At 34.4% G+C, this 15,009-nt stretch overlaps 1 protein-coding gene across 6 annotated transcripts in view; it reads right to left on the reverse strand.

Annotated features, from left to right (window-relative positions):
* Positions 1-13,858, reverse strand: part of LOC120343806 (uncharacterized) — a 49,609-nt gene extending 35,751 nt beyond the window's left edge. For 4 of the 6 annotated variants that reach the window (XM_078112410.1, XM_078112411.1, XM_078112409.1 and 1 more), the window contains exon 1: positions 13,658-13,858. In XM_078112410.1, coding sequence (XP_077968536.1) covers positions 13,658-13,713 — 56 coding nt within the window. In that variant the 5' untranslated portion in view covers positions 13,714-13,858. Of the gene's footprint in view, positions 1-7,407; positions 7,674-8,343; positions 8,574-13,657 lie in introns of those variants that run through there. The other 2 variants (XM_078112413.1, XM_078112414.1) reach the window with 2 other exon arrangements.
* Positions 13,859-15,009: the final 1,151 nt, after the last annotated feature.

The following is a 15,009-nucleotide window of genomic DNA, read 5'->3' on the forward strand; positions in this document are numbered from 1 at the left end:
ACCCAAATTGCGTTGGCTTTAATATTACCTATCAAATTCGTAAATTTACCGTCCCAATTTTAATATTATTGTCGATACCGTGATGCAGATATTTATTAAGACGATAATTAACTTTCTCATGTATTTCTATGGTGATAAACTTCGCAAATCTGAAATTGCGCCAATCCTGAATGTTGATTTAAAATAGTGATTGAATAATTCGGCAATAAAGGCATTTCTGCGTGGTCATAAGACGAGATGACGTTAATGAACAGCACTTCTTTTACAGGATATTTTACGTATGCGACTAAATGCTAAAAAGATTGGGCTCAAGTGCTTTTTTTTTCGAGTGCTCGAGTGCCTAATAGAGGTCAGGCGCTAATCGTAACTAATTCCCTCAAGTTTCAACGTGTTTTCAACAAAACAATACCCCGGCGATAATAATAGTTAAAATGTTACCGAGCAATTCACAATTTTATTTATGGAATTTTCAAATTCACCAGTTTCTTGACGATTTTGATGTCAGGCCCTAATTATTAGTGCAAAAAATACTCCCCTTCTTCCGCGGCGGTTTGACGGGTTCTTTGTTCCATTCTTCAGAAAGTTCTGACACGGGGGGATATAGAATACTGAATCCGGAGGGTTGAATCCCTGTCCACTTACTGGTGATTTTCCGTTTTGGTATGCGTGAAACATTCTCTCTTTTAAATTAAATGACGTTTCGCGGGCTAGAGTTCTCCCCAAAAATGATGTGTTCCAGACGTTAGTTAGACAATAGATAACACATTAGATTAATAATTTTCATTACGCCCCGTTATCGAAAATACAAAGGTATATCGCAAAAAATGCGTTTTGTTACATTTGGAATGTAACATTATTTACGGTTAATTCAGATCATATTTTACTCTTCATGACACCCGGTATCCGAAAATACAGTTGTATCTCGAAAAATGTGTTTTGTTTGTTACATTTGAAATAAAACATTTTTGCGATTAATTTAGATCATATTTTACTTTTCAGGACACCCGTTTTCGAAAATACAAGGTTATATCGCAAAATGTGTTTTGTTACATTTAAAATAAAACATTTTTGCGATTAATTAGATCAAATTTTACCTTTCACGGCAACCCCTTTCCGAAAATACAAAGTTATATCACAAAAAAAAATCGTTTTGTTACATTTATTTTGCATTCCCAATAAAATACATATTTTCTGTCCCTGTCGTTCAAGCTAGACACACGTTTGGACGAGTGTGGGGCGGTTTTTTGATCGACGATAAATTAAAAAGTTGCCACACGTTATTTGTATAACGATAATAACTGAAAATTGAGATTTTATAATAGAAGTGAATTTGTCTCAAGATGGTATTTTACGATTCCTGCCCACAGAAAATAAACACGCTGACAGGCTTGGTTATAATTGATATTCGTTTAATTTATTTTACACTATTAATAAACTCGCCACACCAATTGCGGCCGCATCGGCATGGACTGTATGTTTTTGGCGCTCTCACATTAATAATAATTTTCAACAAAACATTACCCCGACGGTCATTAAAGCTGAATTCGTTACCCAGTAATTCACAATTTTATTTACGGAATTTGCAATTTCAAGATCTCACTTGACAATTTTGATGATGTCATGCCATAATTATTACTGCTTAAATGCCTCAAAATACAACAAATGTAATCATTTTCGACGATAACAGGCGCAACAATTCGTAAACGAGCCGTTATAACGAAATTCGCGATTGATTTTACCTCTCTCTTGTTTACAATTTTAACATCCCGCCGGCCATGTATTGTCGAATAAAATGTTCACATATTCGAAACATGACTTGGCCAAGGATGGAAGGGATCACTAAAGAGCTAATAGAAAGTACATACGCGAGGGTATGATATTAATATCGAGAATATTTGTGAGCATATCACAGGACGGAAATATTTTGCACCCGGCTGTTTGTTGGCAGAACAACGATACGCTAAAGTTAATTGATCGAATACAGGGAAGTATTTGTTTATCATCTCACTTGCGAACATCGAGGTTTTGGCGGAATTGTACGATCATGTTGTCTTTCTTAAATAATAACTTTTTCAATAAATGTTCATTTTACTTTTGCGTCTTTCTTATAAGTCGGGTTTTCATTTATTTTAAATTCGAAATTGTCCAAATACTCTAACAGGATTAATACACACAATGTGTTAAGGGCGTCGTAACTCCCGTTTATTAATTATAATTTTTTTTACATTCTGCTCAAAAAACAACGTCGTTTTGCAGTCAGCTTTATTCGGCGACGAATTTATTGCCGACTGAATTTTAATTGTGTTTTAGGATAAGTTATTTTCTGTTTGTTGGTTTCTAAACTTTACAAACTTGGGTAGCAATTACTATTAATGTGAGATTGGTGCATATGAACGATTGAATATCGCGACTGGATGTCCGATATCTGAGAATGCGTACTTCTCTTTCAACATTAATTTTCAGGATATCAGCGTTCATGTGGTCGAATAAAAATTATTTATCAAATGGATTGGTATTTCGAGACACTCTCAAAATTATTTGGGATCCACTATTATGGTGGCCCATCGTTGTCACGCGTAAAATTGAAAATAAAAATAAAATAAAAAACCGAAAATAAAAAAATAGTTGTGGAAAAACATGAAAATAATTGAAAAAAAATGAAACAAAAAATTTGAATTAAAAAAAAAAAAATTAAAAATAAGAACGAAATAAAAAACGAAAAAAAAAAAAAAATTAAAAAAAAAATTAAAAAAAAAAAAAAAAAAATTTGAATAAAAAGAAAATAAAAAGGTTGACAACGATGGTCCGCCTCGTGGCCCATCGTTGTCACGCGTTTTTATTTTTAGAAAATTTGCTTCTGCTTGGGACCAACGTTGTCAGGCATAATCCTACGCGCACAAATGTGTTCCCTGGGTTTCCAACTCACTACTGATTTTCTCGAGCAATATTCAATATGAAAATGTTCTATAAATTCTCCATGCTACAAGTTCAACAAGAAGTAATATATTTATAATAATGATAAGAGAATATAGAATTGAATACGAAAATTCGGAAAATTTGTTTTTACGTGTAGAAGGTAATTTAATTGGAGAATGTTGGTTAACTACTCAGTTGTCTGGACACTCGCGATGCCGGTACCGTCTTACCAAATACCGGTAGTCGGTTATAGTCGCTTTGCGTCTGACCGTACCAGTAGCCATGCAATCACTCATTTATTTCAATCCATACCTCGATCCTAGTAGAATATAGTGAGTCGAGGTATGGATTGAAATAAATGGTTGAGCACGGGCGATTCATCATTTGTCTGGATCGGTACGTTACGGCTGTACGGTATGGGGCAGGCGCAGAGAGTGTTTCAGTAGTCTATATTCTACGAGACTATCCGTATCTCTCATTCTTTCATGAGTGATTGCATGGGTACCGGTACGGTCAGACGGTACCGTACCGGCATCGCACGAGTGTCCAGACAACTGAGCAGTTAAGCAGAATTTTCCAATTAAATTACCTTCTACACGTAAAAACAAATTTTCATATTCAATTCTATATTCTCTTATCAATATTATAAATATATTGCTTGTGGTTGAACTTGTAGCATGGAGAATTTATAGAACATTTTAATGTTGAATTTATTGGATATTGCTAATAAAAGTCAGTAATGAGTTAGAAACCCAGGAAACACATTTGTGCGTGTAGGATTAAGCCTGACAACGTTGGTCCCAAGCAGCATCAAATTTTCTAAAAATAAAAACGCGTGACAACGATGGGCCACGAGGCGGACCATCGTTGTCAACCTTTTTATTTTCTTTTTATCCAAATTTTTTTTTTTTTTTTTTCAATTTTTTTTTTCATTTTTTTTCAATTATTTTTATGTTTTTTCACAACTATTTTTTTATTTTCGGTTTTTTATTTTATTTTTTATTTTAAATTTTACGTGTGACAACGATGGGCCACCATACACTATCATATCATTCTTATTTTTTATATTCATGTTTTTTTCAAGAATCACCCTCGTTATATTTAGTGTACCTTCGCAAAAGAAAACTCTTTGGTGTCATCGTTCCTATTAGTGTAATTACTAATTGAAATATATGGAAACCTCGCAAGTGGCGTTGTGATGCGAATATTTGATACTAGGTCAGCAGCATTACAAAGAGTGCTATTTATGAATGCTGAAAGTACATGGCATTACTAAACATTTTGCCAATATATGATGTTTTCTGCCCGATTTAAACTAACTCGCACCCAAACCAAGGCATGTCGACATTTAAAAATTACTTGTCTCAGGGTAAGCTCTGAAATAGTATAATATAAATGTAAATGAGAAATTAGGTCACGCTAGCTCACGAAACGGGAGGATTTTCAAAGTGATCTTGTGTGATATTTCGGAGAAAAAAGTTTGAAAGGAAAGTAGGTCAACCTATCTCCTAAAACAGGGAAGTATCCTGCGTAATATTTCGGAGGGAACATAGGTTAACCTATCTTTTAAAACAGCGGGTGGCGACTTTCAAAGTAGTTCAAAATCACAAATTAATAATTATCAGATTGGGTTTAGGGATAAATCGAAAAGTTGAATTTCCAGCGCACCTAACCCTAATTAGTTGATTGATATTTATTTTTTGGGGGGGGGGGGGGATTATTGTGCACAGGATTTGTACAAAGGATCCACCCTGTAACTAATATGGTTTCCAGCCTGCCTCGTGTCTGTTAGATAGAAGGAGTAACAAATGTGAAAGCCTTTGCTGTTCACGCGAGTAAGCAACTGACACCGTGATACATTGCATGAAAGTTTTGTCCGCGGCAGGTGTTAGCAGATGTCCTTTCGTTGCCGATGAATTTGCTTGTTTTAATTAAACATGAATTCGCTTAAAGGGAACTCAGTTAACGGAAAGGCTTCTCTTTAATTCATAATATTAACCGGAGGAGCGCTTTTTCGAGTATCTATGCCGTTTTAAATAGGTTATATGAAAGGCTAAGGGCACCTAACTTGTTAAAATTGGCAAAAGCACTTTCGCACTTTTTTTTTCGACTGCGAAGCACTTTCGCACTCATAATTTGCTTAGAGTTAACACTGCTGGTGAGTATATCCTAATATATTGTTCCGTTAATTCAGCCCAATCTCCAATATATTGTAAAATGCAAATTAAATTTTGTATAGAGAAATATATACAGTGAGTACACTCTTGTTAAAGAAAATACGGTAATTTTCAATAGGGAATACAATTCTACAAATTATACAGAAAATGGCATATTAATGTTTCTATTTGTATGGGAGTAAAATGACAACTATGTGGTATTACAGTATTTAGTTTTTTATTATAAACCAAAATTTGAATATTATTAATATCATTGAATCAATAACTTCATATTTAAATCAGATAGTTTCATATTTCCATGGACAATTAAACAAACACACGAGATATAGGATTTCCATAACATTGATAAAAAGCCACCAATACTAGTACTTGACATGATTGTCATTGATTCAAGGGTTCTTTAGATAACATAAGTACCCAGTACTACCACAACAACATTACTATCATTCCAGACTGAAAGTGGAACATAGAAGATGAGACATGATCTTTAACAATGAGCCGACATCCACAAGAATCGTCAACCTTTAGACAGACAGTCATATTAAGACTTTAGTTGCACATGTAGTATTCTGTCAGTTTTTGAATAATGTGAGGTTGACTGGTGGTATGACCACCTTAATAATAAATTGATCTAAGTTAACAGAGGCTCTTTCATTTCACACAGAACAGAATCATAATAGTAAAATTATTCTCTTATTTATGAGGAACACACATTCTATCAATTAGCCTAAAAAATACCAAACCTGTACTCCTCCTAGTACACTAAATACAGTTTAAACATCAGGCAGAAACAATTATATTTTCTACATTGTATAAGCTCGAGTGACCAAACACCTCGCCCCGATCTGGATGAAAACCAACTATGATATTGAGAAGTAACTGAGATACACCTGTTCAAAAAGTATTGGCTAAAGAATAACTAAAATAAAATACGAGGGTTTGATGGTTGCTGGGCAATTGAAGACACAGATAAGTTAATCATTTGAGCACAAGCAAATTAAACCGTAAAGATGCGATTGGATAGTGGATACCCATCAGAAAATGACCTCCTGGTGTGAATTTTATTACCAATTAAAATAAGGCAGTTATATTAGACACACATATTTTATAAGATCATGTTTGAGTTTCACTTCAATGAGTATACAGATGGTTGAAGCTATTCGAAAGAATAAACAATTATCTCAATTCCTATTAAGACCTCATAAAATCAGACAACCGAAACTCACATATCCTCAACCATTACAACATTACAAAAAACAAATATAGCAGTGAACTAAGGACTAAATTTCTAAATAACTTCTGATTGTTCATATTAAATAAAGCTCTCCTTAATCAAACACATCATATTAGTCATCTGCAAATACTTGAGGTTTAATAAAGTCCCTAACAAACATTCTCAAAAGTACAAAATCAACAAAAGTAATTCTAACCAAACAGTACAAAGAAAATTCTCAAATAAACCCCTCCCACTAATATAATTTATTGTATCAGTAAATGTACCAGGATCCACCGAAGTAATATAAAGCCAGGGATTGACAAAATTGAATTCACCTAAAATAATAATTTCAAATATAGAATATATTATAATGCTTTCCAATTCCTCTTTCTAATGTCATTTATTGCCTATATAAAATCTAATTGAATTTCATGTCATTGAATATATGTTCATAAAATGTTTTAGAAGACAGTTTATCATTATTAGCTACCTTAATTATGTAACACACATTAACAGGGTTTCCCAAACTAGGGTCCGGGTGATGACTGCGCAAGACTGTCACAAGATTGTATATGCTTACAAAATAAGCATGATAATGCATGAACAATGATTGGTATTCATATCACGAAATACGATTGTGGAATGCTGAAGACAATACAGATATTCTTAGACAAAGAGTTTCTATATTGGTTATTCCCAGTGGATTAATGTTGAAATAATCACATGCCACAAAAGACCACACAGAAGCTATCAGTGTTCAATCTCACAACATTATATTGAATACCGATACCAATACAAATGAAGAATAACCTCATAAATGGGGGAAAACCCACAATTCGGAGCAGTTACTAATCATTCACCATAATAATTCCATCTCTAGCTACAAAGCACACCTGATGCTATACAGATTGAACTTCGAAATTGTAATAAAATATATTCTCAAGAATCTTAACTGTCAGCCTATATCAACCCTACAACTGAATACTCTCATGTATAGTTCAACACTGTTTTCATTACAAAATAAAGTACGTATGTAAAACTTTTCATCAATTATATTTATTTAGGAAATATAGAGATATTTCCTCCATAATCTCTTACCTTTTTGGCAAAATAAAAATCAAACAGCTATATCCGTTCTTAATAATTGAATTTCCTCATAATTGTCCTCCCAATAGTATAATATCCAATATAAAATTTAAACGAGTATCATGATTACGCAGAAGACATAACATAATTGCCTTCAGCATCTAGGACAATTCCAAAACGCCTACGGCAAAAACGGTAATATGCGTGTGACGTTTTCACGTCTAGTCAGTGTAAGTCGTTTAAAAATGAGCGGGAGATCACAAATCCTTTGCTTTGAGCTATATGCTCTAATAAAATCATAAACCAGAATGAGAGCAATTAATCCCTTAGCTAATTTTGCAGTAGTAATTCTATGGATTATATATCTCAATTATCGTCGATTATAAGCTGACGATAAATATATCATAATTTCGATGGCGATATTGGCCAGACCCGCCGTTTTTGTTGAATATAATCCGCTTTCAATACATTACTGTTTACCTACTGCCATTTGGCCCTAATCTAAGACTATCCGGATCGACGTTTCCTCATAAAATCAATTTCGTTTTTCTCCGTCTAGAAACCATTGCGTAGCAGGCCAAACTCGTTCCGACGTTGCTACAAAAGATTCGCGAACGATCAATCATGTACGTTTATAATATTAGAGAAAGTAAAAAAAAACACCAAGGTGTGAAAACGCAAAACAAACGAAAAGAGCGGTTACTGGCGCGGAAAATGTGTTTTCGCAGGCGTCTGCTCAAAAAAAAAATATGAGCGATGAAACATGACTCGTCTTTTCCTGATCGCGAAAGACCGAAATTATCGGTTCATTCATTTTAAAACCACATACTTGCCTGTAAAACCGCATGTATGTCGATGCGCCTGGGCTATAATTTCCTTTTATCGGAATACCATCCTGCTCAAAAATTTGTTAACGCAAAATTCAAACAAAGCGACATTTCCGCTTACCTTATGGCGTTTCATTTCCCAGTGGACTGAAGAAGAAAAACAAGATCGTCAGCTTCGTGTTATATCCATTCTTATTAGAATGTAATGATTACAAATGAATCGATATTTGATGTGAGAGGTATAAATGATCAAAACACATGACTTTATACAATATTATACAATGTTCTAGGAATGTTTTATTCGATGAATTTTCATCAAAATTCTATCGCTGTGTAAAGAACTCCATCTGTAAATATAGTTGACAAAAGTAACATGAAATGTCCGCTCAAAGAGAGGCCATACACTGATCTATACTAAGCAAGCTCATATGAAGCGCATCATAAACGATTTTCTGAGCGGTGACTTCCGCCAAGTCATCTCATAGATCAATACTATTGCTGGAACGATGCACGAATTACCAGTAATATAGGCACCCATCTCGTAATTCAAATCCTCGGCACTATTGCTGAATTCTATTACTGGGACAGCATTTCTTTACAAAATTCCAATTGTATGATATGAAAAAACATCGCTCGGTTTCTCAGCGCTATTTGCTAATTCTAAAATTTGAGTGAAATTTTTCGGCCACGGTAGTTCGAACAAATCGCATAATACTTCGAATACTAAATCTACCATTAAAAAAAATCCACTTTATTTGAAATTCATCCAACTCTCATCGCGTTATAATTTACTCCGTCAATATTTATTCCCGTAAATTAAAGCATCTTAAATAATATGATGTGTTTTCTAGCCTAAACCGCTGCTGACGTACCATTTCTCCTGCGTAAAACGCACTAACCCTGTGTCTAACATCTGGAATTCGCGCCTACTGAAACTGCAGTCGGAAACACCGATGGCGGATAACATAAAGGTGGACGAGGTATAGCACGTTAATTTGTTGCAGCTGTTAGTACGATTAATTAAGTCTATACCCTTCTACTGCGATAGCACTTCTTTCTTTCTGCACCTCAACTTGTTTGTATATTTGTTTACCGCAGTTCAAGCCGCATAGTTGCGTTGCGTAAGAATGCGGTTTTGAACATATCGTAATGAATGATTTCATGATGCATTTATTTTCTTCACAGTTCATGGACGCCAATGCGGGCGTGAGCGTCACTCAATGAACGGAGAGACATATTCAGCAATACTTGACGCGTCATCAATTCGTATTACCCATGAAAGGAATAATGTTTTGTTATATGAAATGCTTACAAATTCGTCGGTTCCATCGGGCTAGAGGTGTCATTAACTTATCGAGGATAAATAAAGCACAACCAGTGTTAGCAAAACGATGTAATTTGCCTACGTTTCTAATTTCTATATAGAAAAACATCAGGGCAGGCCATATATACAGTAAAAAAAAAATTATCGGAGCGTAAAATTTAATCTAAAACACGATACCATGAATATGGTGGCCCATCGTTGTCACGCGTAAAATTTAAAAAAAAATGAAAAAATAAAATGAAAAAAGCGAGAATAAAAAAATAGTTGTGAAAAAACATAAAAATAATTGAAAAAAAAAAAAGAAAAAAAAATTAAAATTGAAGAAAAAAAATTAAAAATAAAAACAAAAAAAAAATAAATAAACGTAAAAAAAAAAACGAAAAAAAAAAAAATTGAAAAAAAAAAAATTGGATAAAAAGAAAATAAAAAGGTTGACAACGATGGTCCGCCTCGTGGCCCATCGTTGTCACGCGTTTTTATTTTTAGAAAATTTGATGCTGCTTGGGACCAACGTTGTCAGGCTTAATCCTACACGCACAAATGTGTTTCCTGGGTTTCTAACTCACTACTGATTTTCAAGAGCAATATCCAATAAATTCAAAACGAAAATGTTCTATAAATTCTCCATGCTACAAGTTCAACCACAAGCAATATATTTATAATAATGATAAGAAAATATAGAATTGAATACGAAAATTTGTTTTTACGTGTAGAAGGTAATTGAATTAAAAAATGCTGCTTAACTGCTCAGTTGTCTGGAGTCTCTGGACACTCGTGCGATGCCGGTACGGTACCGTCTGACCGTACCGGTACCCATGCAATCACTCATGAAAGAATGGGAGATACGGATAGTCTCGTATGATGAATCAATCGCCCGTGCTCAACCATTTATTTCAATCCATACCTCGACTCACTATATTCTACTAGGATCGAGGTATGGATTGAAATAAATGGTTGAGCACGGGCGATTTATCATTTGTCTGGATCGGTACGTTACGGCTGTACGGTATGAGGCAGGCGGAAAGAGAGTGTTTCAGTAGTCTATATTCTACGAGACTATCCGTATCTCCCATTCTTTCATGAGTGATTGCATGGCTACCGGTACGGTCAGACGCAAAGCGACTATAACCGACTATCGGTATTTGGTAAGACGGTACCGGCATCGCGAGTGTCCAGTCAACTGAATAGCTAAGCAGCATTCTCCAATAAAATTACCTTCTACACGTAAAAACAAATTTTCCGAATTTTCGTATTCAATTCCATATTCTCTTATCATTATTATAAATATATTACTTCTCGTTGAACTTGTAGCATGGAGAATTTATAGAACATTTTCACATTGAATATTGCTCAAGAAAATCAGTAGTGAGTTGGAAACCCAGGGAACACATTTGTGCGCGTAGGATTATGCCTGACAACGTTGGTCCCAAGCAGAAGCAAATTTTCTAAAAATAAAAACGCGTGACAACGATGGGCCACGAGGCGAACCATCGTTGTCAACCTTTTTATTTTCTTTTTATTCAATTTTTATTTTATTATTTTTTCTAAATTTTTTTTTGTTTTCAATTTTTTTTATTTTTTTTTTTTTTTCATTTTTTTTTTTAATTTTTTTTTTTTAATTTCAATTTTTTTTTCAATTATTTTTATGTTTTTTCACAACTATTTTTTTATTTTCGGTTTTTTTTTTTATTTTTATTTTCAATTTTACGCGTGACAACGATGGGCCACCATACATGAATCCTTGATATAACAATCTGAGTAACTTGGCAAAAGTGCATGAAGGCTATCTAATAACGATTATACACAGGCGGGAAAATCGTCCGTTTCTTTTATCATTCATCGAATTCTTCTTTGTTTATGTGGTGCCATTCCGAGCAAATATCGGCTAATTATATCGTCTTGAAAGCATCGTTGTGCTTTATTTATCCCGGGCATGAACATACCCGGTCGCAACCATGCGCTCTCATTTTACCTTCTTATGCTATTCAAAATTACCGTAATAACTCGGTATTGTTTGGTTAAAAAGTTCACTCGAAAGAAGGTCCATTTACTTGGAAGTGCTTTTAATAAAACGACCTAGACAATGACATAAATCTCTACAAAATCATAAGGAACATCACATCACACAGGATCCTTTTGGCATGTTTTGACAAAATGATAATTGCAATTCTAGTTTTACAAATTTGGTGCCAAATTTGTTTTGTCTTTCAGACACTTTACGGTATTGAGCAATAATAAATAGTTAGCATAGCAAAATGAAACAACAAAAAATTTCAACAATGACATTGACATCATCCTTTCAGTTTTGCATCAAATCTGTCTGATAGACACATTTTTTAAAACAGATGAAAAATGAACAGTATATTTAATATTAACTCAAAGTTACACGGTACTACACAGTAACACTTTAAAATGGGATTGATTTTTGGCTATTTCTAGTGATTTTATTGTATTTATCTTTCTATGTATTGTATTCATCTGAAAGTCTTTTGAGATTTTTGTGTAAATCCCCTAGTCTCAGATGATGATTTTAGTTTTTCATGTGACTGACAATTTATAGTCATTGCAATGTTTACAGAACAAGAAAAATATTTAACTATGTTTTAGCATATACTTGAAAAGTTAGCACACACATTTCCAGAGGAATATGGCCCAATGAAATATTTGGAACATTTTATAATGAAGCTTTTTTTCTCCATAGTTGTGTTCATTTAAAAAATTAATGTTCAAGTTGCTCCTCAACTTACTATGACCCTAACTTTAAACTTGTGCATCGCATAATTGCAGAGCTGAGTTGAGATTCATTACATTGCTTCACCTTGCTCATTTCAGAGGTATCTTCTGCCTTTGGAAAAGGTTTGTATAGTCTACCAATTTATAATCTTATGGTCAAGTTTGCAGTCGCGAGATTTTGCAGTCTAAACTCTATTAGACATGTTAATATGTTATTCTTGTAATTTACATGAATTTGACTTGTTTGTTCTTTCGATACTGTTTCATTAACCTGTTGCCAGAATAGATGTTTCCCAACATATGGATCATAACCCAAAACTGGATCGCCTGGAAATTTCCTTGGGTCGCTTTTTTTTCAACAAAACTTTAAAAAAATGCTGTTCAAAATTTGAGTATATTCTTGAGTCATGATATTTATTTCTTGAAAAAGTTTAGTCGCTTGAAAAAATGGTTGGCAACTTCTGATCGGAGGTAGGATATCTGCATGATGAATTATCAAAGATTTTTGTGACAGCTCCTTAATATGGTATTCAACTAAAATCAATTGAGTCTTATCAAATTCTGACCAACTGCTAACTCTTGGGAACCATAAAAATCTAAATAAGCGTCTTAAAGTTTTCATCTTAGTCGTAATGTGATAATAATAAAAAAAAATAGCCTATTGGCCAGAATGGATTCCATGGCAGGTGCACGCCCGAGGGCGCTAGCGCTCTACAAAAATGCACGCGAGCGAATTCAATTTTGCACGCCGAAAATTTGCAATTGCTCACCAATGTAAATCGGTTTGAATGGTTTTTAAATAATATAAAGATGCTAAAAAATTACAATTCCACAATTGTCTACTAATAATAGCTTGCAAGATTCGGCCTGATCGAAAAATGCGAAGCAAAAAAGACCATATCGTGTTGAATGATGGGAATCCCGTGAGAATAGTTATGGGCGAAAAGATCGCCTCTTCACCGACGCTGGCCAGTTACGGCTCTGATTCAGCGTATTTTTTATACAATAATTTTACACAGATGTACTGAACAGTACTGGTATCTAAAGTCGCACAAACACTCTCAAAATTAGTGACAAAGTATAGAAACAATGTTTGGGGGTCAAAGGTCAAACTTCTATTTTTGCTATGATTCAACATATTTTTTATCCAATAACGATAATTTTACGCGGATGTATTGAGAGGTATCTAATGTCAAAGTCAGTTGCACGCAGGCGCAGTTGTTTTGCAAGCCAGGAATTTTTATTTGCACGCCCGATTTCTCGTTCAAAAAGGCCATGAAATCCAGACTGGCCTATTGGCAATGCTAAAAATGGCATGGTATTAAATGTAAAATTTAATTCAAAACACAAAAGTTGAATTTCATACATCAAAACATACCTTGTATTATTCAAGTCCAATGGCAAAGTTGGATCATATTCATCAATCGAATCCATTGTTATATTGTTGATGTTCTCTTCATACAGTCATATGTTGTAGGACAACGAGGTTATTAAATAAATCAGATTTGGAAAGCTTCTCAGATAATGTGGAGCATGTCAGAATTTTGAAGCAAATGTGTAATTCATATTTTGTCCATTTCTTAATGGTAAAATATGCTAAAACTGTTGAATTATAAATTGCGGAGTTAGAATAGGTTTAAGTAATAAGTTCAGAAATGGTAGTTCTCCGATTCCTAAAATAGCCCCCACATTAAAAGGCATCAATTATAACATCAATTATGATTTTGTAATACAGTAATACGCTATAATAGGCTACATATTAAATTCTATTCTTTTCAGTTTATAAATTCAATTTATAATATTAATTAAATTTGTATATCTAAAACTTTGATGATAGAAGTTGGGCTGATGTTTCGTTGTAGTGGCAATACAGTGTCAGCAAAACGTCAATGAAATGGAGACTTGTTTCCGGGATGACAATAAACTGATAAAGCTTGGGAGCTGGAGTCACATATGAAATAAGTTCTGAAGTTACCATCCGTACCGTATAACAGTATCCTATAATGCGGCTGCAAGGATGGAGCTGTTGTTATTTCTAACCAACTTTCCAACCCTGCCTGCCTGCTACAGTCTGATAGTGCTAGCAGCAGTTGAAACAGTAGCGGTACGTACCATACTTCTGTACTTACCGGTACCGACTTCAAAATAATCCAGTCCAGCACTAACAGACTACGGTAACTTGTGTCCAGGACCGTACCATAATGGTATCATACCGTACAAGTACGGTATACGGTACCGTATGGTTACCGTACCGGTAGCCTACCCGTGTAATACCAGTCAGATCGAAATAACATTGTATTGTATAACAGGCATACCGGCTGCTACCATGCTCAAAAGTTCAAACTCGATATTCGCGCGGCAAATGCACTGTGAACCCAAAATTTGCCGTATTTTCAATTTCCAGTTCTTGCCTGCGCGCCAGTTTCTAAATTTCAGTGGAATGGATCTTAGTAAGATGTACAAACTTGCTGAAATCTTTTTTTTTCATTATTCATTCATATTATAGGAGTTCAAAAAACGACAATTTTTGGTCTAAATCTGGCAACGGCCAGCTCAACGCTTCCGGAAACCCGCTGCGCATTGCACCATGGTTAACTGAATATTCAGTTAACCATGATTGCACCTTCATTGGACGGACGCGAAATGTAAACGAGCACTAGGCTGTTATCATAATTAACTGAATATGCTGTTATCCGTGAAGCGTCTCTGATTTTATTCATGAAATGGCCA

The sequence above is a fragment of the Styela clava genome, chromosome 5 (assembly GCF_964204865.1).
Source record: "Styela clava chromosome 5, kaStyClav1.hap1.2, whole genome shotgun sequence".
Classification (NCBI taxonomy): domain Eukaryota; kingdom Metazoa; phylum Chordata; class Ascidiacea; order Stolidobranchia; family Styelidae; genus Styela; species Styela clava.